We start from the raw sequence: 21,096 nt of genomic DNA, 5'->3' as shown, positions 1-21,096 counted from the left end.
TCAACTCCCAGAATTCCTCAGCCAGACACGCTGGCTGAGGAATTCTGGAAGCTGAAGTCCACAAGTCATAAAAGGGCCACGTTTGAAGACCCCTGCCCTATAGGGTGTGTATTGGACTATACCTATCCATCAATCATTACATATGAGCATCCACAGTTCTTCTCACACAAGGACACCTTCGTAAATCCAACATCCTAGTGAAGGAGATACAAATCTAAACTTCACAAAGAAGACCGGTCACGCTAGTAGCCTCAGGAAAAAGTTCTTAATTCTAGACCTCCAGATTTGCCCTTAGGGGAAACCACCAGGATTAGTGTGTTGAGACAATAACACAGAGAGCCACGGGTGGTTGTCATACCAGTCAGTATCTTTACAAATGGAGTTCGAAAGGCATCTACAGGGATGAATTCCCACAACACATTGGTTTTGGGATTTCGAACACCATTCCAGAAACTAGCCTATCCACATCCAGCAGGGATAATGACGGGCAGGGGGAATGAAGATGATGATGATATTGTCCATTCAGTCATCTCTGATTTTTTGGCAATTCGATAGGTCAGGTCTCTCCACATCTTCCAATCTTGTGCTACTTTTTTGAGCTGTTCTACGCTCTGGCTGGTGTCAGCTTTGATGATGTCCAGCACTGTGATCTTAGGTGGTTTGGTTTCCTTTTACCACTAACTCTTCCAAACATAATTAGTTTCTCCAGTCAATTCCCCTGCATGGCATGGCCAAAATAAGTGAGACACGGTGTTGTGATTTTTTCTTCTTCCAGTGACATGTCTGGTGTTATGCACTCCAGTACTTGTTGGTCACCTTTGCTGTCCAAGGAACACAAAGAAGTCTTCTGCAGTACCACAGCTCAAATAGGATGATGAATATATAATAAAATCAGTTATTTATCTCTCTAGCCCAGGGGTTTCAAACTTGCCGCATCAGGTGACGTGTCGTGACATATCGTGAGTTTTTTCCCCTTGCCGGAGGTGGGGTGGGCGCTGTTGTGATTCAGGGTCAGCCTGTGGGTTCGGCAGTTGGGTCGGACGACTCAGAGGAGGAGGGGGTTGAAGATCTTGCTGATGAGAGCCCTCAGCCAGGCCCCTCCCACTTGGTCACCACGGAGACCCAGCTGTGTGAGCCTGACAGTGTGGATGAAGATGACCCACAGCTGGCCCTGTTCAAGGACGCCCGACGCAGGAGGCAGTCAATTAGGAGTAAACAGAGGAAGGCAATGGGGCTCCTCGGAAGGAGGCAGAGAGAAGCCACGCCCTGAACTCTATATAAGGGGAATGTGTGGGAGGGCTGGTTTGCTGAAGGCAACCGCTTGGATAGTTCATGTTTCTTAAAGCTCCTGTTTCTTGGTTTGTCTTGTTCCGTTTGTTTTTGTAGCAATAAATTTGGCAGGCGTAATTCCAGCCTCTTGCCTTCTTATAAAAGGGGTTGTCCCTGCCTTTTCTGCAGGGCCAGTAGCAGGCTGGTACAGAACAGGCGCGGCTTCCGCGTGAGGCATCCGGCCCGTGGCCCAGCAGTTTGACACCTCTGTTCTAGCCTAAGACAAGTACACTCAAACCACACCCTTGAATGGGGTTTTCTATCCCTCTTTTCTGCAGTAAAGTTCTGCTGTTTTGCACTTTTCTGTGGCTTCCTCAGAAGCCTGTAAACAGCCCTTCCCTGCTTTGCTTTTAAGCTAAGAACAAATGAAAAAGCTATTCTTTCATCCCTTACTGAATAAAAGACAAGGCTGCCTTTGAAAAGGGCATTTCCTTCAGCTCTTTCTGCCACGGAGAAGAGAAATACACGTAGTCTGTTCTGAAACCGTTGTCTTTTGAAGCAGCTCTGGGGAAACTTGCAAATTTGGGTTGGCAAAAAATGCACAGTCCGTGACACAAGGACAGCTCCAGCAGCAGATCCAGCAGCAAATTAGCAATTAAACACTACCGGATTGAAGAAGCTCGGTGAGCAATGCTCATCAATGTCTCCCAGTGCTTAGGATCCATTGATAGAATCTATTCCTCCAAACTGCAGATACCCAAATAATGTATCAAGCGACCTTTTATATACTCAGGGCATATAAATCTAAGGGGTCTTCGATGCTCTCTGAGCTTGGTTGTTTTCTTGCAGATGTTTCATTACCCAAACTAGGTAAACATCATCAGTGCTAGTAAGAAGTGGGAGCAAAGCCCACTCCTTACTAGTACTGATGGTGTTACCTAGTTTGGGTAATGAAAGGTCTGCAAGAAAACATCCAAGCTCAGAGAGCACCAGGGGCCCTTCATTTCAACCCTGACTTACAAACATGCTTGTTTATTGGCAGTCTATAAATCTGTTGTTTCCCAACATAAGCTGGCAGCTGAGAGGTCCACTTCCCCTTTCCCAAAAGTACTCATTGCTTTTCCGTCCCTAAGACATTTATTCGTTTATTTTGCTAATGCAGGTTTTGTGTGACTGGACCTCATGCAGCCCAAGTGTATCAAATGAAGATAGATCATAGAATAATACAGTTGGAAGGGATCTTAAAAGTCTTCTAGCTCAACCCCCTGCTCCAGCAGGAGACCCTATACCAGGGATGGCGAACCTTTTAGAGAGCGAGTGTCCAAACTGCAACCCAAAACCCACTTATGTATTCTCGGGTGCTGGGTGGGTGTGGCCAATTGGCTGGGCGTGGCTGCGGTGGTAATGGCAGACTAGGTGGGACTAAAAAGTTCAATCAATCAATTCCAACTTTGCGAGATCTTTTTTTTTCCCCACGAGAAGTTGAAATTGGTCAATTGATTGAACCTTTTTTTTGCACACGGCGGCGGAGGCATAAAGAGAAAAGGTTTTATAAAACGCAGCTGAAGGCCTAGGACTGGGGCGATGGAGCGTGTGCCCACAGAGAGGGCTCTGCGTGCCACCTGTGGTGCGCATGCCATAGGTTCGCCACCACGGCCCTATACTATTCTGAACAAATGGCTGCACAGTCTCTTCTTGAAAACCTCCAATGATGGAGCTTTCACAACTTCCAGAGGCAGGCTATTCCACTGACTAATTGGTCTCCCTGTCAGGAAATTTCTCCGTAGATTTTCCACCCATCACTTCTTGTCCTGTCCTCAGGTACTCTGAAGAACAGACTGACCCCCTCTTCTCTGTGACAGCCACCCACCCACATACTGGAAAATTGCAATCACATCACCCGGGTTTCTAGTTGTTGCAATCACTGTAACAATGTTTTCTTGAACAGTCAGGCTTCGCTTCACAAACCAGCAAGATACTTACATAAGTGCCTCTAAATTTTGGAGAACGCTTAACTCTAACACACTGCAACAATCTCCCTATAGGCGTTATGGAGGATCGATGCAGACAAATCCCATATGAGCTGTCCCCGTGAACGAGGAAGCACAGCTGAAAACACAGCTCATGTCCTGTTATCTTGTACCATCCGTAAGGACTTACGGGCTCATTTTACAACTCCTTATCTGGCAAAATATCTGGGAAATTTTGATCTCTGTTATGTAGAGTTGCCGCTATCGGATCAGTTATGATGCAGTTTCTTTGAACATAGCTAAATCCTGCTATATTGTCTGAAAAATTAAGCAGCCTGGCCATGATCAACAGGTGGCCAAATTTTACAGACAGTATAGTAGACTTTAGCTACGTTCAAAGAAACTGTATCATACTGATCCGATGGTAACGACTGTACATAAAAGAATCCATAGTTACCCTAAGTCTCAAAAGATATATGATAATAATGAGGTGTGACTGATAAATATGCAATCTACTCAAGTGATACTCTAATGCATTCCAAATACATGTCTTAAGTCCTTGTCCCTGTCATACCTTGGTGTGCTTTTTATTTTAAGTTAATGGACAAGACCACAGGTCTGACTGGCACAAAAGGAAGGCAAGAGTTAGATTTAAAAAACTGAACTTGGTTTTTTTTTTGGGGGGGGGATTCCTAAAGATAGAGTATAAAAATACCTTTCAATGGATTAAGGGGAATCTCTAAAAAATATAACTGATTTTATATTTAGGTTTTAGATCTGTAAGGGAAAACAAAAGTAAGCTTTTAGAATATAATTCTGAACTATATTATAGAATTTGGAATGATATATCAAAAGATAGTGTTTTAACAATTGATGTACGGTTAAGACGACTTATAGAATATATTAGTTGTTACTTTTAAACTATATTGTAGAATCTAGAATTTTATATATAAAAGATAGCATTATTTTATTTTATTTTTAAAAATAAGTCTTTATTTACATTTTGTGTTAAAAACACACACCATACACCAACAAAGACAAAAAAACATTTACAATATACAAAAAACAAAGAAATCAAAAAATTGGAAACCATTTAAAAAAAATCAAATTATGTCTACTTCTAAGCTAACAATTATATTCCACTCACTAAATCTCCAACTCCAAAGATTATTCATTAACAAAAACTATATCACTTCATTTTTGACCAACCTCCAAGCCACCCTCATTTCTTTAATCTTTCATCCATCCAAATATACCATTTATTCCATGATAGAAATGCTGGTGTCTCTTCTTTACCCTTCAACTTCTTGGTCAATGTGTCTGCTTTTGCACAATCAAATATTCTCCTAATTATAGCTTCATCTGGCGGGGTATGATTTGCCTTCCAAAATTGAGCATACCCCATCCTTGCTGCCGTTAAGATATGTAAAACCAAATACCATATTCCCCTCTTAATATTTCCAGGCCTGAAGCCAAGCAGATACGTCTCTGGTTTAAGATCAACTAAACACCCTGTAATTTCCTCTATCCATTTTTGGATCCTCATCCAATATCTAACTACTTCCGGACATGTCCACCATAAGTGATAATACGTGCCAATCCCTTTCCCACACTTCCAACAATCAGCCGACACTCCGGGGAACATTTTGGAAAGTCTAGCCGGAGGGAGATGCCAAAAAGATAGCATTTTAATAATTGTTGAACGGTTAAGACAAAAAATATCTTTCTAATAATTGGTGATTTGTTAAGATGAAAACTAGATTTTAATGGTAAAACCTAAGAATGTTTTGTAATGAACAATGTAAGTTTTGTAGACAAGAGAATTATTCTTTATTGAAATAGGGAATTGTGGGTTACCCAAAAATTAAGCTTTCTTTCGTATATTATAGGCTATTCTAGAATGTTTTATTGCAATTAGATAAAATTTAAAGAAAGGATATTGATATTTAATCAGAGAGGGAATCCATGTTGATGCAATCTGAACTATTTATAACCTGTTATTTGTTATTTTGACTACCCAACCACCGTATTGCTTCACAAATACATGTATATGTAAATATTAAAAAAAATCAATAAAACTTGTATAAAAAAAAAGACCACAGGTGTCCGGCAGATGCTACAATCATGTCCTTCATGAAGCCATTGCCAAAATGATGTCATGGTACACCTGATATCAGGGGTCACCCTTGTTCTGCTCTTTCCTGTGGCTTGCCCATGAAAGGGGCAATCAGAACGGGTGGGATATGCCTGTGTCAAGTTCCTGTGACACAAATTGTTTGCTTATCCTTCTGGTTTGCCCTTAAAAGTTACATGAAACATCCCTCCCTTTCTGAGCCTACAAACAAAACAAATAAACAGGAGCTAGAATTATTATTATTATTCCCTCAGGGGATAGACAAAGAACGCCACCCCTGATTAAAGGTGAAAGGAGACTGACTCTTGCAAGTCTCCAAAGACAAATAATAATATTTTCCCTTCCTTGTCCCCTGTCGTGATCTGGGAGTACGAGGTTTGCAAAAGAAGCATTACTTCAAACAGAGACCCTTACCTCCAATTTCTGGTTTAAACTGTTCATCTGGAAAGGTGCTTCTTGGTTTTCTGTGCATCTCTCCATGCTGTGAGTTTTATTTTGTTTTAATTGGTGCAACTGTAACTTTTCATAGCTTTGCGTCAGCTTAGCAAACTGAAAATAAAGGAATGGCAAGAACATATTATTTCTTTCTTAAAAACTGATGGCAGGATGGGCTAAGGCAATTAAACTTGAATATTATAATTAGCCGTACTTCTTTTTTTTATTGTACCACCTATTACAACTAAGCAGTTAAGGATGAACACAGGTGAACTTTCTTACAGTTTGTAGTATCAATTAACTGCATGATTAAACAGTGTTTATTTGGTTTATTATGCCCTCTGTGTAAAAGAATTTCTACCTAGTGTCTGTAGGAACAGTTTTGCATTAATGTAGCGCCATCTTCTGCAGACAGGCTTAGCCTTTCTTCAAAAATCAAAGAATTGGGTTAACGAGCATAAACTAATCTTTAAATGATCTAATAGTTGTTTCCCTAGGTGATAAACGAGTAGCATTGGAAAAATATATATATATATATATTTACCTAGCTCACAAAGTGGATCTGTGCAGTGAGAATCATGCATGTCTCCTCCACCTGAATACTGTGATCCCAATTCTAAACTTGTGGCAAGCAACTCGGACCGATAAAAATCATATGTTTTTAAGTGAGATTTTTTTTTTTTTTGGATTTATATACCGCCCTTTCCCGAAGGACTCAGGGCGGTTTACAGGGTACTTAAAACATCGATACAAAAATTAAAAACAATTAAAAAGAATTAAATTTAATCCCTACGTATTAAATTAAATTTAATACATAGGTTGGTCCTGCCATTTCTGTATCTAAGAAATGATAACTAAATACGACAGTCAGCGTCAAACAAAATGACTGCACGCACAGGAACCTTACATTCAAAGGGGCACAGAAAGTACATTGCCTGGATGGCTACTGATCGTTCTGGAAAAGTAAAAGAAAGATCGCATACAGATGGGGAGAGAAATACTGCATGGGTGGTCCTCAACGTACAGCCACAATTGAACAGAACATTTCCATTGCTAAGCAAGAAAGTTGTTAAGTGAGTTTCCTCCCATTGTATGTCCTTTCTTGTTGTTAAATGAATCACTGCAGTTGTTAAGTTAATATCACACATGTTAAGTGAATCTGGCTTCCTCATTGGCTTTGCTTTTTAGAAGGTCCCAAACCCCAGGACACTGTAACTGTCATAAGTACAAGTCAGTAGCCAAGCATCTGAATTTTGATCACATGACCATGAGGATGTTGCAACAGCAATGTCACTTTTTTCAGTGCTGTTGTAATTTCAAATGGTCACTAAGCAGATGGTTGTAAGTCGAGGACTACCAGTACAGTACTTCCTTCTCCCAGATACCCTATCAAAAGAATGTATCATCTCTCTTCCTGACACCCCAACTCCATTTTAATGGACAAGATTAGATGCTGCCTTTGAAGGGCTGTTATGCCAATCACCAAAATGTTCAGGCGAATGGAGGAATATGGTGGACCTATATAATCATTTCCCAAGGGACAATCCAAATACAATGGATGAACTCACAGGTGGATTGCTTTCCAGAACAAACCCATGTTCTTCATTCACACAATCACATTCCTCACCTAATCTGTTTGAGCACTCGAGCTTCAAGAATAAAGAATGACTGGATTTAGACTGTGGTTTGATCGGTTTCATCTGAACAGACTGGGGTGAATCCCAGCAATAGTCCACAATTAGCAATTAATCAAACGCATGAATCAAACCAAATCTCGGTTCAGTCCAATTTTGGGAAAAAAGAGAAAAATTAAGTGAGAAGGAAATTATTAATCTAAATGCTAGTTAAGGATTCCACCATGACCTCTTTCGTTCCACAAATAAAAATCCCTTAGTATTGGTAAAATTAGGTAATAATTTTTTCCAAATTGCTAAACTAACCTTGGAATATTTCATGCACTGTAAAATAGGAATCTGACTTTTTCCTTACTTGAGTTTTCAAGGCTTGAAGCTGTGCATCGTAATTCTGAGCCATCTCATATTTTGACTTTTGTAAGCTGTCCAGTTTCTGTCTGAGTAAGCCCACCTGTATTTGAAAGGGGTATTATTTTGAGCCTTTAAATAAATCCAATAACAACATTATTCATACGCTGGGTTACATAAGAACAATTTTCTTCTGTTCAATTATATCTGATTCTCGGAGACTACCTGGACGAGTCCCTGCAGTTCTCTTGGCAAGATTCTCCAGAAGTGATTTGCCATTCTCTCCTTCCTAGGGCTGGGAGAAAGTGACCAGCCCAAGGTCATCCAGCTAGCTTAGTGCCTAAGGCTGGAGTAAACTCACTGTCTCTTGGTTTCTAGCCTAATGGTTTCTAGCCTGAAGCCTTAACCACTATACCAGGAACCTTGGTTCTTTTATGACTTGTGGACTTCAACTCCCAGAATTCCTGACCCACCACGGCTCAGCTTGGAAACCTCTCACTTTCCCCTCAGCATGGCTGGCTCAGGACTTCTGGGAGTTGGAGTCCATGAGTCATAAAAGAGCCAAGGTTGCCTACCCCTGCACTATACCAAACTGAGTAAAGTACTGTGAGATTTCCAAATACATCGTGATAAAATCTGGGCTTGTAGCACCCCAGATTTAACTGTGGTTGAACAAAAGAAAGTGTGGGGTTCCAGCTCCCAGTGGGAAAAATGGATGTTTAACTGGAGATGGTATCGCAGTTTGTTTTGCCCCACGGTTACTTTGTGGAGGGGGGGGGAGGATATCCTTCCTCCACATTTAAGGAGGAAACTTCAGATTGACCCATCTACCCTCCAGGCTGTTGAAATGGTGGTTTCTTTGGCTGGTGAGTTAAGTGACAGGGAGGCAGGTTCTTTCATCAATTTAGGACTGTGATGGAGCCTAAATCAGGGCTTTTCAACCAGTGGTACAGGTACCACCTGTGGTACATTGGCACCTGGCAGGTGGTATGTGACCATCCTAGAAAAGTGGTAGTGGGGGAGGGGAATCAGCTGAATCGGTGGCAGCACCGCACAAGCCTGAGCGAGAGACGGCTGGAGCTGCAGGGCTGTCAGGGCTCAGCGGAAGCGCCAGGATCACCACTTCTTCAGGACTGCCAGGGTTACATTCAGATGCTTGGCAACTGATTCATATTTATGATGGTCACAGTATCCCAGGGTCGTGTGAAGTGACCAAAACCTGCTGCAACCACTGAGAGAGGGGGGGGAAATAAAAACCAAACACCCCCCACCCCAACCCCGCTGCCAATCTTCAACAGAAATGCTCACAACAATGAAAACCTCAGACAAGAGGAAGAGCGCCGCTGGGTGGGCAGGCAGGTGTCTTGCTCGGCTGTGGCTTGGGGGGCACTTTTTTCAGTGGCATTGTAACTTCGAACAGTCACTAAGTGAACTGTTGTAAGTTGAGGACTACCTGTACTTCCATCACTTTTTTTCCTTTTTTGGGTGTGTGTGTGTGCGTCATCAAGTCTTTGACACCTTGCTAGGTGACTGGTGGTACTCGGATGTGGCCATATCCTAAAAGTGGTACAATGGGTGAAAAGGTTGAAAAGCCCTGGCCTAAATTATGGACACTAGAATCAACATCCCTCAATTCTAATACACTTTTTAGATCAGTGTTTCTCAGCCTTAGCAACTTTAAGATACATGGACTTCAACTCCCAGAATTCCCCAGCCAGCATTTAAAGTTTCAGAATCCACACATCTCAAAAGTTGCCCAGGTGGAGAAACACTGTTTTACATTATAATTTCTTCTTCAGTTAAAAAAAAGACTTTCTTCAGATATACCACAGGTCTGCAACCCGCGGCTCCGGAGCCGCATGCGGCTCTTTCAGCCGTCTCCTGCGGCTCCCAGTCCTCTCTCCCATGTGCAGTCCAAAAAAAAAAAAGTGGGACTAAAAAAGTTCAACTAATCAATTCAAATATGCAGGGTAGGTGCATATCTCGCCTTGGCTCCACTCTTCCGTCAAACTCTGTTCTGCGCATGCGCGCATGTACGCGCATGTGCACACATTTTTTGAGGCTCCCAGTTTTTCCTTTTGTGAGGGAAACGGTTCCGAGTGGCTCTTTCACTGTTTCAGGTTGCTGACCCCTGAGATATACAGTAGGTAAGTGTTTCTCTTTGGTGGTTTATTTCTGAGATGGTAACACTTAGAAACGTCTGAGAACTTTACAGCCTTTTGCTTGTCTTGCAAAAAATGAGAATTAAAAAGATTAAAATATTTTAAGTGGAAAGAAATAACTTTTCTTTTTTCTTTTTGAAAAGGTGAATAGAAAGAAATAGAAATATCTTGGTGGGAAAGCTGTCTTGTTTACATATCAGTTGTAAAACAAAACCTTGAAGGCTGATGATCAAAACACAAGATGCCTACTTTAAAGAAAATATTTGATTGGTGGGTCTGTGAAGGGCTTGAAATTTTTAACATTTTGCTGGAACTAGAAGTTACTACTGAAGATGAACAAATCTCTCTTGAGACAACAGAGATGGAGTCACTGGATTTTCAAATGCAATTGGATGACCATTTAAAAATGGAAAAAAGACATTGTGAGCTATTCTTTCAAACTACTTCATGGAAATTACAAGTGACCTTGGAAGATGACGATTGTGTCAGAAAAGGAAAAAGATGCTACAAGAAAACAGGAGTCCTAATTTTATTTACAGGATTTAAGGATGTTTGGGAAGAAGGGAAAAAATAGATTTAGAATTCAAAATGATTTGTGCACTTCTGGTACAGAAAAATACTATTGAGGAATAACGAATATCTAGTTGTCTCTAACCTGATCCAGATCTCTGTATACAAATCTTAGTTATCAGAAGGGAGAGAGTAGAGAGATATACCTTTGCACGCAAAACAACTCATCAATAGGCTCCACTTTTTATTTTTTAAATGCTGATGCAGTCCCATCCCTTCTGCACAAACACTGTTTAGCAGGAGCCAGAATGCCTTTCCTTCCCTCCAGCCTGCTCTGTCGAAAGCTAATTATTTTATAGAGTCTGTCTTTTTGAAAAGAGGATAAATAATGCAAAATATCAGTTATATTTATTCTATTGCCTGGTTCACACATTTTGCTACCTTATGTTTCTGTCGGGTTTTGGCTCAGCATGATGCAGGAACCCATTATGGCTTAGCATTCTGTGCAGGGGAAAAAGCCTCCACAGCTTGTGCAACCAAGTATTATTTTGAAATGGTATATATCGTTATGTATGAATGCAATCCATCTACAAAGGTTAGGTAGGAGGCCCTGGCTATACTATTTTTGTTCTGGAACATTTTATACACGGTGTGTTAAACTTCCAAGGAAAAAAAATAACACCCAGAAAGATCAGGCAAATATAGCTGAGGGAATGCCTGATCACTCTCACTCTCTGTCTGACTCTCTCTCTCTCTCTCTCTCCCTCCCTCCGTGTGTGTGTGTGTGTGTGTGTGTGTGTGTGTGTGTGTGTTGGGGGGATAGCTGGATAGTGTAGTGGTTAGAGAGCCACTTTTCACATTCACAGGGTGTGAATCCTGGCTTACCAATTGCGGTCCTGGGGCAAAGACCTCCCATACTTCACCTGGCCGCCTCAGACACAAGAGTGACAGGAACTAGAAGAGCCATGCCACCTGGGACCTCATTGGCTTCACAGCAGCTGTGTCAGATGTGGGGAAAAGGAGACAATTGGATGATAAGTGGGCTAGCTTAACGAAACCATGCATGGTCTAGCTCAGGGGTAGGCAACCTCGGCTCTTTTATGACTCGTGGACTTCAACTCCCAGAATTCCTGAGCCAGCCACGCTGAGGGGAAAGGGAGAGGTTTCCAAGCTGAGCCACGCTGGCTCAGGAATTCTGGGAGTTGAATTCCACGAGTCATGAAAGAGCCAAGGTTGCCTACCCCTGGTCTAGCTTGAAGAAAAGAAGAATTAAGGGAGACATGATAGCAGTGTTCCTGTAACCCTGGCCCTAAGGGGCTGCCACAAAGAAGAGGGAGGGGGTGTGTCCACCTGTTCTCCAAAGCACCTGAAGGCAGGAGAAGAAGCAACGGATGGAAACTGATCAAGGAGAGAAGCAACCTAGAACTCAGGAGAAATTTTCTGACGCTGGGATCAATTAATCAGTGGAACAACCTGCCTCCAGAAGTTGGGAATGCTCCAACACTGGAAATTTTTTAAAGAAAGGATTGAATAACCATTTGACTGAAATGGTATAGGGTTTTCTGCCTGAGCAGGGGGTTGGACTAGAAGACCTCCAAGGTCCCTTCCGTTATTCTGAACAAGACAAGAGAACCTGGAATTGATGGAAAGCTGCTAAAACAGTAGACCTAATGAGAGGGGAGAATGTGAAATGTATGAGGAAACTAACAGTGGACTGGACCTACAGCCACACTAACTGAGAAATAGCTGGTTACCCAACGCTTCAACATAATGAAGAGGAAGCTGCTGTCACAAGATAGATCTTATTACATCCCAGATTCAAAAAACCTGGAGGAACAACTAGATGTGCAGCTAACACCTGAAGCTGGAACGTCACTGCCATCGCCTCTTATTACAGAGAACAGCAGCTGAATATGAGGCATAAGTTCATGGATAAACTAGCTAAAGTCAACCATGAGACCAGTTACCAAAGTTCAGTGGTGAAGTACTATTAGATAATATGCTAGAAGATGCCATTAGGGTCCTTATGACAATTCCTGTTACCACAATAACTCAAACCAATGAACTAGCATATATTACAGCCACTGTTTGGGTTCATGATCAAGAAGAACAATAGTACACTTATATATTTACACACACCCCACCCCTGAAAAGGAGATTAGAGGCTAAAATCAAGACAATTTGGAAAGAGGTTGGTCAGCTGGTGGAATGCCAGAAGGTGTGAAGATTAAAGATAAGACTTGTCCACTGAAAAAATACAAGAGCCAGATTTCATCTGAAGTCCTAGAGCAGACATGTCAAACACAAGGCCCGGGGGCCGGATACGGCCCGTGGTTTCATGTGGCCCGCGAAGCCATCCTGGAAACAGTGAGGGAACGGCCCCCACTGCCTTGGCCCTGGCCCAGAGACCCTCCTCCTGCCAGAGACCCTCAGATCTGTCCCACTCCTGCCCAGGCCCCCATAGGCACCCTTGATGCGAACGATGTAGAGCTGGCCATGCCCACCCAGTAGGCCATACACACTCTAGCCACGCCCACCCAGACCACACCCACCCGGCCCCTTGAGGGCAACCGCAATGCTGATGCGGCCCTCAATGAAATTGAGTTTGACACTCCTGTCCTAGAGCAGCGGTCTTCAAACCTGGCAACCCTAACCCTAACCCTAACCCTAACCCTAACCCCCTAACCCTAACCCTAACCCTGGCTGGCTGAGGAATTCTGGGAGTTAAAGTCCGCCAGTCTTAAAGTCGCCAAATTTGAAGACCCCCTGTCCTAGAGACTCCTCAATAAAGGTTCACAGAACTGGCTACTAGGCTAAGGAGATACACTAGAGAAGCAGAAGCCAAGACGATAAATGCCCTGATTGACAAAGAACCACCCAAGGTGTACTCCTGACTGCAGTGCCACAACACAGTAACTGCAGAACAAGCAACAGCAGAAACCGAGCAGTACTGGCAGAACCTGTGGGAGAAAGAGACAAGACAGAACACCGGTGCAAAGTGGCTGCTGTTGTGATTCAGGGTCAGCCTGTGGGTTCGGCAGTTGGGTCGGACGACTCAGAGGAGGAGGGGGGGTGTTGAAGAGCTTGCTGATGAGAGCCCTCAGCCAGGCCCCTCCCACCTGGTCACGACGGAGACCCAGCTGTGTGAGCCTGACAGCGTGGATGAAGATGATCCACAGCTGGCCCTGCTTAAGGACGCTCGACGCAGGAGGCAGTCAATCAGGAGTAAACAGAGGAAGGCAATGGGGCACCTCGGAAGGAGGCAGAGAGAAGCCACACCTTGAACTGTATAAAAGGGGAATGCATGGGAGGGCTGGTTTGCTGAAGGCAACCACTTGAATAGTTCCTGTTTCATAGCTCCTGTTTCATGGTTGGTGTCTTGTTTTGCTCTGTTTTATGTTAATAAATTTGGCAGGCTTAGTTCCAGCCTCTTGCCATTTGTAAAGGGGTTGTCCCTGCCTTTTCTGCAGGGCCGGTAGCAGGCTGGTACAGAACAGCTGCAGCGCCTGAGAGAAGACCACAGCAATCTTCCTGAGGACCCTCAAAGTTAGCAGACGTCGAACGGCAGGTTAAACAACGTGAAGAGCTGAACAGCACCTGGCAAGGACACGAAGTATAAAAAAAAAAGAGAAAGTCCCTCTTGAACCGAGATCTTCTTTTACGTACTGTGTATTGTCTATGTGGTCCTCCCTGTTTGTTTCCTTGGCAACAACAAAGCAAAAAGGCTACCCAATCTACTTATTCCTATAAGCCTGGGACTTCCATCTTACAACTAACCAGGCTGGCTTCTGTTTATTTTATTATTATTATTTTTTTTTGAGATCATCCAAGGCAAATTACCGCATAGCCCCTCCCATTCAACGCAATATTGACAAGATAAATGATGCGGCATTACCTCTTGACCTTTCTGATCTAATTTGCTTTGGGCACTTGCTAACTCTTGATCCCGGATAGTCATTCTTGCTTCCAATCCCTGCACCTTTTTTTCCCATTCCAGCTTCTTCTTGTTTACCATGATGTCGATCTGGTGCATCAGTTCTTGGAGTTCAGCATCACAAGGGACGGATCTAAAAAGCAACCATTTGTTTCATTCTTTTAAGAGGATTAAAACATTCTACAGAAAAAACGACACCTCTCCCTCCCCGTTAGTCTGTCTTTTTCTTCCGAACTTTAAAAAAGCTCTGCAAAGGAAGAATACAGGCAGTCCTCGAACTTACCGCACCACAGTTCGTTTTGTGACCATTCAAAATTATAGCAGCACTGGAAAAAAAGTGACTTATGACCATTTTTACCAGTTACAACTTTGGCAGCATCCCCCTGGATGCGGCAGCCGCTTCACATTTATGACCGTTGCAGTGTCCCAGGGTCATGCGGTCACCTTTTGTGGCCTTCTGACAAGCAAAACCAATGGGGAAGGCCTGATTCACTTAACAACCGTGTCACTAACTTAACAACTGCAGTACTATCGTACCATTTACAGTAAAGCGTTTGAAGGGGCCCAGTTAGAAAACAATTAAAAATGTTTTTCAGCAAGACTCCTTTGATGGGGGATGAGGGTAAATGATCAAACCATAAACCTTTTTCCTAATTAGCAAGTTTATCCGTGCGAAAGAGTTTAAAAGGAAAAAGAAAATTCCTCTTCTTTGAACAGGTTTGGAAGGGTCAATTAAGAAAGGCCCCCCCCCCCCCACAATGAAAAGCAGTTAGCCCCATCATGGCTCCGTAGCCTAATAAATGAAATCTTAAATTCGTCAGTATCAGGCGTTATGGTGCTAATTAACAGGCTGACTGGCTTTTGCATCTGTAATAGTGACACAGTATGATTTGTGTATTTGTGGTTTCTGTATAAATATTTCTCAATTTCAGCAAACTTCAAGATGTGTGGACTTTAATTTCCCATTATTTCGTGTTGCAAGGGGTTGCAATGCTACCAAGGCAATTAAGTATGTTCTTATGGAGGGAATTGGGTATGTGTAGTTTAACAAAGATAAGAGTGAGGGGTGACATGATAGCAGTGTTCCAATATCTTAGGGGCTGCCCCAAAGAAGAGGGAGTCAAGCTATTCTCCAAAGGGCCCGAAGGCAGGACAAGAAGCAACGGATGGAAACTAATTAAGGAGAGAAGCAACCTAGAACTACGGAGAAACTTCCTGACAGTTAGAACAGTTGACCAGTGGAACAACCTGCCTCCAGAAGCTGTGAATGCTTCAACACTGGAAGTTTTTAAGAAGAGACTGGACAGCCATTTGCCTGAAATGGTATAGGGTTTCCTGCCTGAGCAGCAGGTTGGACTAGATGACCTCCAAGGTCCCTTCCAACTTTACTATTATGATTATGATTATGACTACCTGTACAGTGACCTATTTAGAAAAATGTTAAAAAAACCTGAAGGGTCATAGGCCACAGTATTTGTCACTATAATGACAAAACAGAGAACGTAAATAGGAGACAGTCCAAATCTCAATTTAAAGACAAAAACCCCATGTTAAAGGCAGACAATCAGCTCCATAGCTTGGATTAATTTTCCCATCTGTAAGGAGGCCTTACAAGTCTGCTTTTAAAAATGAGGCACGGATTGTAGCACCTTGAATCCCCAGCACAAACGTTGTATGAAAATATTAAGTCAGCAATCATTTATGTATGTGCTGGATGTAACGTCTCAAGTTAAATTCCACTCTTAATGTCTACATGCAGGATTTTTTGGAGAAGAGTATGGAAGGATGTTTTTTTTTAATTTTTCAACTTATTGTGGTATGATATAGCCAGGTACTAATCAGGTTTTGCCCTTTTTAGTTTCCAAATTCTATCCATATCTTCCAGATCCTGCCAATTTGTAAGGCTACCGTATTTAGAAATAAGCCTTACTAAAAAGTAATGGTCTGTTTCAAATCTAATAGGTCTTCCTTGTTAAACTAGTGCTTATTTAGCCATGAAGAAGCAGTGAAAATATGTCATGCCTCTATCACATTTTACACTCCAGCTTCAAGTCCCTCATTTAAACCAAAGTTTCCCCTTACCCTTTCAATGGGGAGATCTGGGATAATACTGGCTTACTGACTAGAATCATGCTAAAATACTGTGCTAAGCCATGATTGCTATAACACAGACATGTCAAACACAAGGCCCGGGGGCCGGATCCGGCCCGTGAAGTGGTTTCATGTGGCCCGCGAAGCCATCCTGGAAACAGTGAAGGAACGGCCCCCACTGCCTTGGCCCTGGCCCAGAGACCCTCCTCCTGCCAGAGACCCTCAGATCTGTCCCACTCCTGCCCAGGGCCCCATAGGCATCCTTGATGCCAGTGATGTTGAGCTGGCCACGCCCACCCACTAGGCCACACCCACTCTAGCCACACCCACCCAGTAGGCCACGCCCACCCTGGCCACACCCGCCCGGCCCCCTGAGGGCAACCGCAATGCTGATGCAGCCCTCAATGAAATTGAGTTTGACACCCCTGCTATAACAGTTCTCAATGGGCTGGAACACACAAAAGTAAACCAATTACATTATAGCTTGGAGCTGCATTTCATAACTTTGGCAACTGTAAGATTGTGATGGACCAATTCTCAGAATCCCCCATCCAGCATTTATTCTGGAGAATAAACCAGTTTGTCTGGTTAATCCAAATGAGTCATAATCTGTAAATTTTATTTATATTAATTAATCCCAACTGCTCCATGATGTGTAAATGTTAGACATCCAGGGCTTTTTTCAGAGGTATTTTTGTGGGCCCGGAGCAGGTTTTATCAATTACTGTAGTAGTAAATTCCTGGGAGAGATATTTATATTTCATATATTGTTGTGTAGTTGGCTACCATCTGTTCCTGCAACATTCACCTTTCAACCTTATGTTTACCACTGAGGACAATCCATTTTGTTAGCCACCAGGAGAGCAGCAAGATTCATACCCAGCTTATCGCTCTCCAAACAAAACATTACTGTACAGGTAATCCTCGACTTACAACCATAATTAAGCCCCAAATTTCTGTTGCTAAGCAAGACAGTGGTTAAGTGAGTCTTGCCCCCATATTACAGCCTTTCCTGCGACAGTTGTTATGTGAATAACTGCAGTTGTTAAGTTAGTAACATGGTTGTTAGGTGAAGTTGGCTTCCCCATTGACTTTGTTTGTCTGAAGGTCACAAAAAGCGATCACGTGACTCTGGGACACTGCAACTGTTATAAATACAGACCAGTTTCCAAGCATCTGAATTTTGATCATGTGACCATAGGGATGTTGCAGTGGTCATAAGTGTGAAAAACAGTCACCAATCACTTTTTTCAGTGCTGTTGTAACTTTGAATGGTCACTAAACAAATGGTTTGTAAGTCAAAGACTCCCTGTAGACCGATATAACAAAGCTAGGATTTATGTTAAAGATCCCTAAAGAAGAAAGTCTGCAACGACTGTTGACGCATAAAGCTGATAGAATATTGAGCAATTGATGCAAAGGAGTAAGAGCAATTAGCACAGCAATACAGTCTACCAGAGACACACAAGAATTTAAACCAGAGATGGTAAATTTGGGGTCTTCCAGACGGAGTGTCACAGATTTTTCTATTTCCACCTTAGACCAAAGATAGCAAATCGGGGCCACGAGAATAAAAAAAAACAGTCTGACTCATCCAGCCATTTTTGTCTACCTTATGGTGCATTTTTAATCAGCAAGTGGTCAATTCTTCCTCTTTATCTGATCTGCCAAAAAGACACCTTCGACAACTTTAAAAGAACTATGTTAGTCTTTGCTTTGATGTGACGTCTTTTCTTTGGCTGAATGCAATGTCATAGCTAGAAAACGTGCAGAGAGGACACCTTGTGTATCTCTTATAAAACTGTATTAATAAAAAGGGGTAATATTTGTATGATGCTTTTCAGGGTTCAGAGTTCTTAATGCGCATTCACCTGTTCTAATCTTTGCATCAATTTTGTTTCAGGAAAGAAAGAGGTACCGGTAGCAGCAGAACCAGAAGAAGTGGAGAGGGACAAGATTTGAACCAGTAGTCCTTGCATTATGTAATTCATTTTACAGTAACATTAACTGTGCTACACCACTGCACTGGATTGTTTTTGCACTTCATATAAATGGATAAAGACCACAGCCATGTCCTTTCTGACTAGATACTTTAGGAAGCAGAATGATTTCTAAAAGTAGCTGTCACAACTAATGCTTCCAACTGGACTTCAATTGCCATATACCTCAGCAGACTGAGCCAACTGGAAAAGTACAGTAGTTGAAATTCAAACGATAGCCCAATCTCTCTAGATTAGAATCTAGTACCTAAATATTATTCCCTGTTTCACACAATCTGACTGCTTTGGAGGAAACCATCACAAGACCTACGGACCACACAAAGACCTTATAAGTAGAAGAACGCCAACACTAAGGTAAAAGGTAAAGGTTCCCCCGCATATGCATGCTAGTCGTTTCCGACTCTAGGGGCCGGTGCTCATCTCCGTTTCAAAGCCGAAGAGCCAGCGCTTGTCCGAAGACGTCTCCGTGGTCATGTGGCCGGCATGACTAGACGCCAAAGGCGCACGGAACCGTAGTGGTCCCTATTTTTCTACTTGCATTTTTTACATGCTTTCGAACTGCTAGGTTGGCAGAAGCTGGGACGAGTAACAGGCGCTCACTCTGTTACGCGGCACTCGGGATTCAACCCGCCAAACTGCCGACCTTCTGATCAACAAGCTCAGCGTCCTAACCCACTGAGCCACCACGTCCCTACACCAACACTGACTTCCCCTAAATTCAACTGAAGATGTTATCTAGCCTGGTAACTTAATGTTTGGAAACCAGCCCACAAGCTCAGAGAATGATTCTCCACCCTCAGGGAAATATATGCTAAGTAAAATCATCCTCTAGCACCCATCAATCCACTATTCACACACTGAATAGGTTACAGGTAAAATCCACCGTCTGGATATTGTATACTGCAAAATAGTTTTTTTTAAATACAGTGTTTATACAGTGTTTAACAGTTGATGGATATGCAATAACCTTGATTTGTTTATATATATTTTTCCTTTGTTTTGTTTATCAGTTGTTGTTTTTTTGCATTTGGGGTATTTTTGTGTATTTTGTTGTATTTTTTAAAAAAAAATAACTTATTTTTTTTTAAAAAAGAATTCTTTTTCAGTCACCAACTGACTCTCTGGATGGGCTGCAAGGTAAAACCAGCTTTTCTGGCCTCGGCTTGACTTCTTGAATACGCTGTCAAACAATATCGATGATCTGAAGTTTCCTCTTTTCCACTTGACTCTCTAAAAGATCAGAGAAGCTTGACAAGATAAGCACCAGCTATGCCCTTCTAAAGACGGGCTTCCCCGAGTGTGCCTTGCTACCAATGTACTTATTCATTCAATTAATTTGTGCTAATCCCAATTAAACATATAGGCCAAAACATATAGGGAACGGTTGCTGGAATTGGGTATGTGTAGTTTAACGAAGAGAAGAGTGAGGGGTGACATGATAGCAGTCTTCCAATATCTCAGGGGCTGCCCCAAAGAAGAGGGAGTCAAGCTGTTCTCCAAAGCACCTGAAGGCAGGACAAGAAGCAACGGATGGAAACTAAACCAAGGAGAGAAGCAACCTAGAACTAAGGAGAAACTTCCTGACAGTTAGAACAATTAACCAGTGGAACAACCTGCCTCCAGAAGTGGTGAATGCTCCAACATTGGAAGTTTTTAAGAAAAGACTGGACAGCCATTATGCCTGAAATGGTATAAGGTTTCCTGCCTGAGCAGGGGGTTGGACTAGATGACCTCCAAGGTCCCTTCCAACAACAACTTCTTCTTCTTCTTCTTCTTCTTCTTCTTCTTCTTCTTCTTCTTCTTCTTCTTCTTCTTCTTCTTCTTCTTCTTCTTCTTCTTATTATTATTATTATTATTATTATTATTATTATTATTATTATTATTATTATTAATTCAGCATGTCATTTCAATGAGGGAATAAAAAGAAACACCCTGCTCCCAAATTGATCCGCATCATAAAAATGTCAAACCGTGGGCTGTCCGTCCTTCCACCTACCTCGCCATCATTTGTTCTTGCAGCCCCTCTAAGGTCTTCTTCTCCATGCTGGCTTTGATCAGACCTGATTTTAAAAAGGAAAACAGAGGAAAAAGTTTAGTTTCCCTGGAAGCCCTCCCCTTAGGCGGCGGAGCGGAGCAAGCTTGCTTTCCCTCTCCAGAGACTTTCGGTGGAGCGAAACCGCCAAGTTCGAGTCGACCAATGGCATTTCCGAGGGAACCCGGGAAGAAGGAAAGAGGTCCTCTGAGCATACGCAGAGAGCTCGCCTCAACATGTCCTCGGGCTGGGTTGGCGCCCTCCTTCAGTGTGGGGGGGGCGTCCAAGAGCTTACCTGGAGGGCTCTCAGGACTCTCTCCTCCACCTGCGGATCCCCGCGGCTCTCGTCACGCAGGTGGGGAAGGCGCCTCGCATCTCGGCCGCCTGCCCGCCGCGGCTGCCGCCTGTTGTGGCCACGCCCCCCTGCGGCCCGGCGGCAGTTGCAGGAGGGGCCGGCAGGCTTCTCCCGTTGCTAGGGCGACGGGGCAACCCGCGGCGGCCAGGGCGGCAGCAGGGGAAACCCCCCGAAGGGGGCGGAGCCAAAACAGGTGCTGCGCAGCCTGGGTGGGCCGAGTCG

The 21,096-nt window shown here is 43.1% G+C and overlaps 1 protein-coding gene across 1 annotated transcript in view; it reads right to left on the bottom strand.

The window, feature by feature from the left end:
- Positions 1–20,530, bottom strand: part of DEUP1 (deuterosome assembly protein 1) — a gene marked incomplete at both ends in the record, with an annotated part of 55,243 nt that extends 34,713 nt beyond the window's left edge. Inside the window, 4 exons of the mRNA XM_083362594.1 lie at positions 5,788–5,922; positions 7,798–7,893; positions 14,358–14,529; positions 20,484–20,530. Coding sequence (XP_083218720.1) covers positions 5,788–5,922; positions 7,798–7,893; positions 14,358–14,529; positions 20,484–20,530 — 450 coding nt within the window. The remainder of the gene's footprint in view (positions 1–5,787; positions 5,923–7,797; positions 7,894–14,357; positions 14,530–20,483) is intronic.
- Between the last annotated feature and the right edge of the window lie 566 nt (positions 20,531–21,096).

This window comes from Vipera ursinii, assembly GCF_947247035.1.
Source record: "Vipera ursinii genome assembly, chromosome: 4".
NCBI lineage: Eukaryota > Metazoa > Chordata > Lepidosauria > Squamata > Viperidae > Vipera > Vipera ursinii.
The sequence above is the reverse complement of the archived record's forward strand: the minus strand, read 5'-3'. Positions and strand labels throughout refer to the sequence as shown.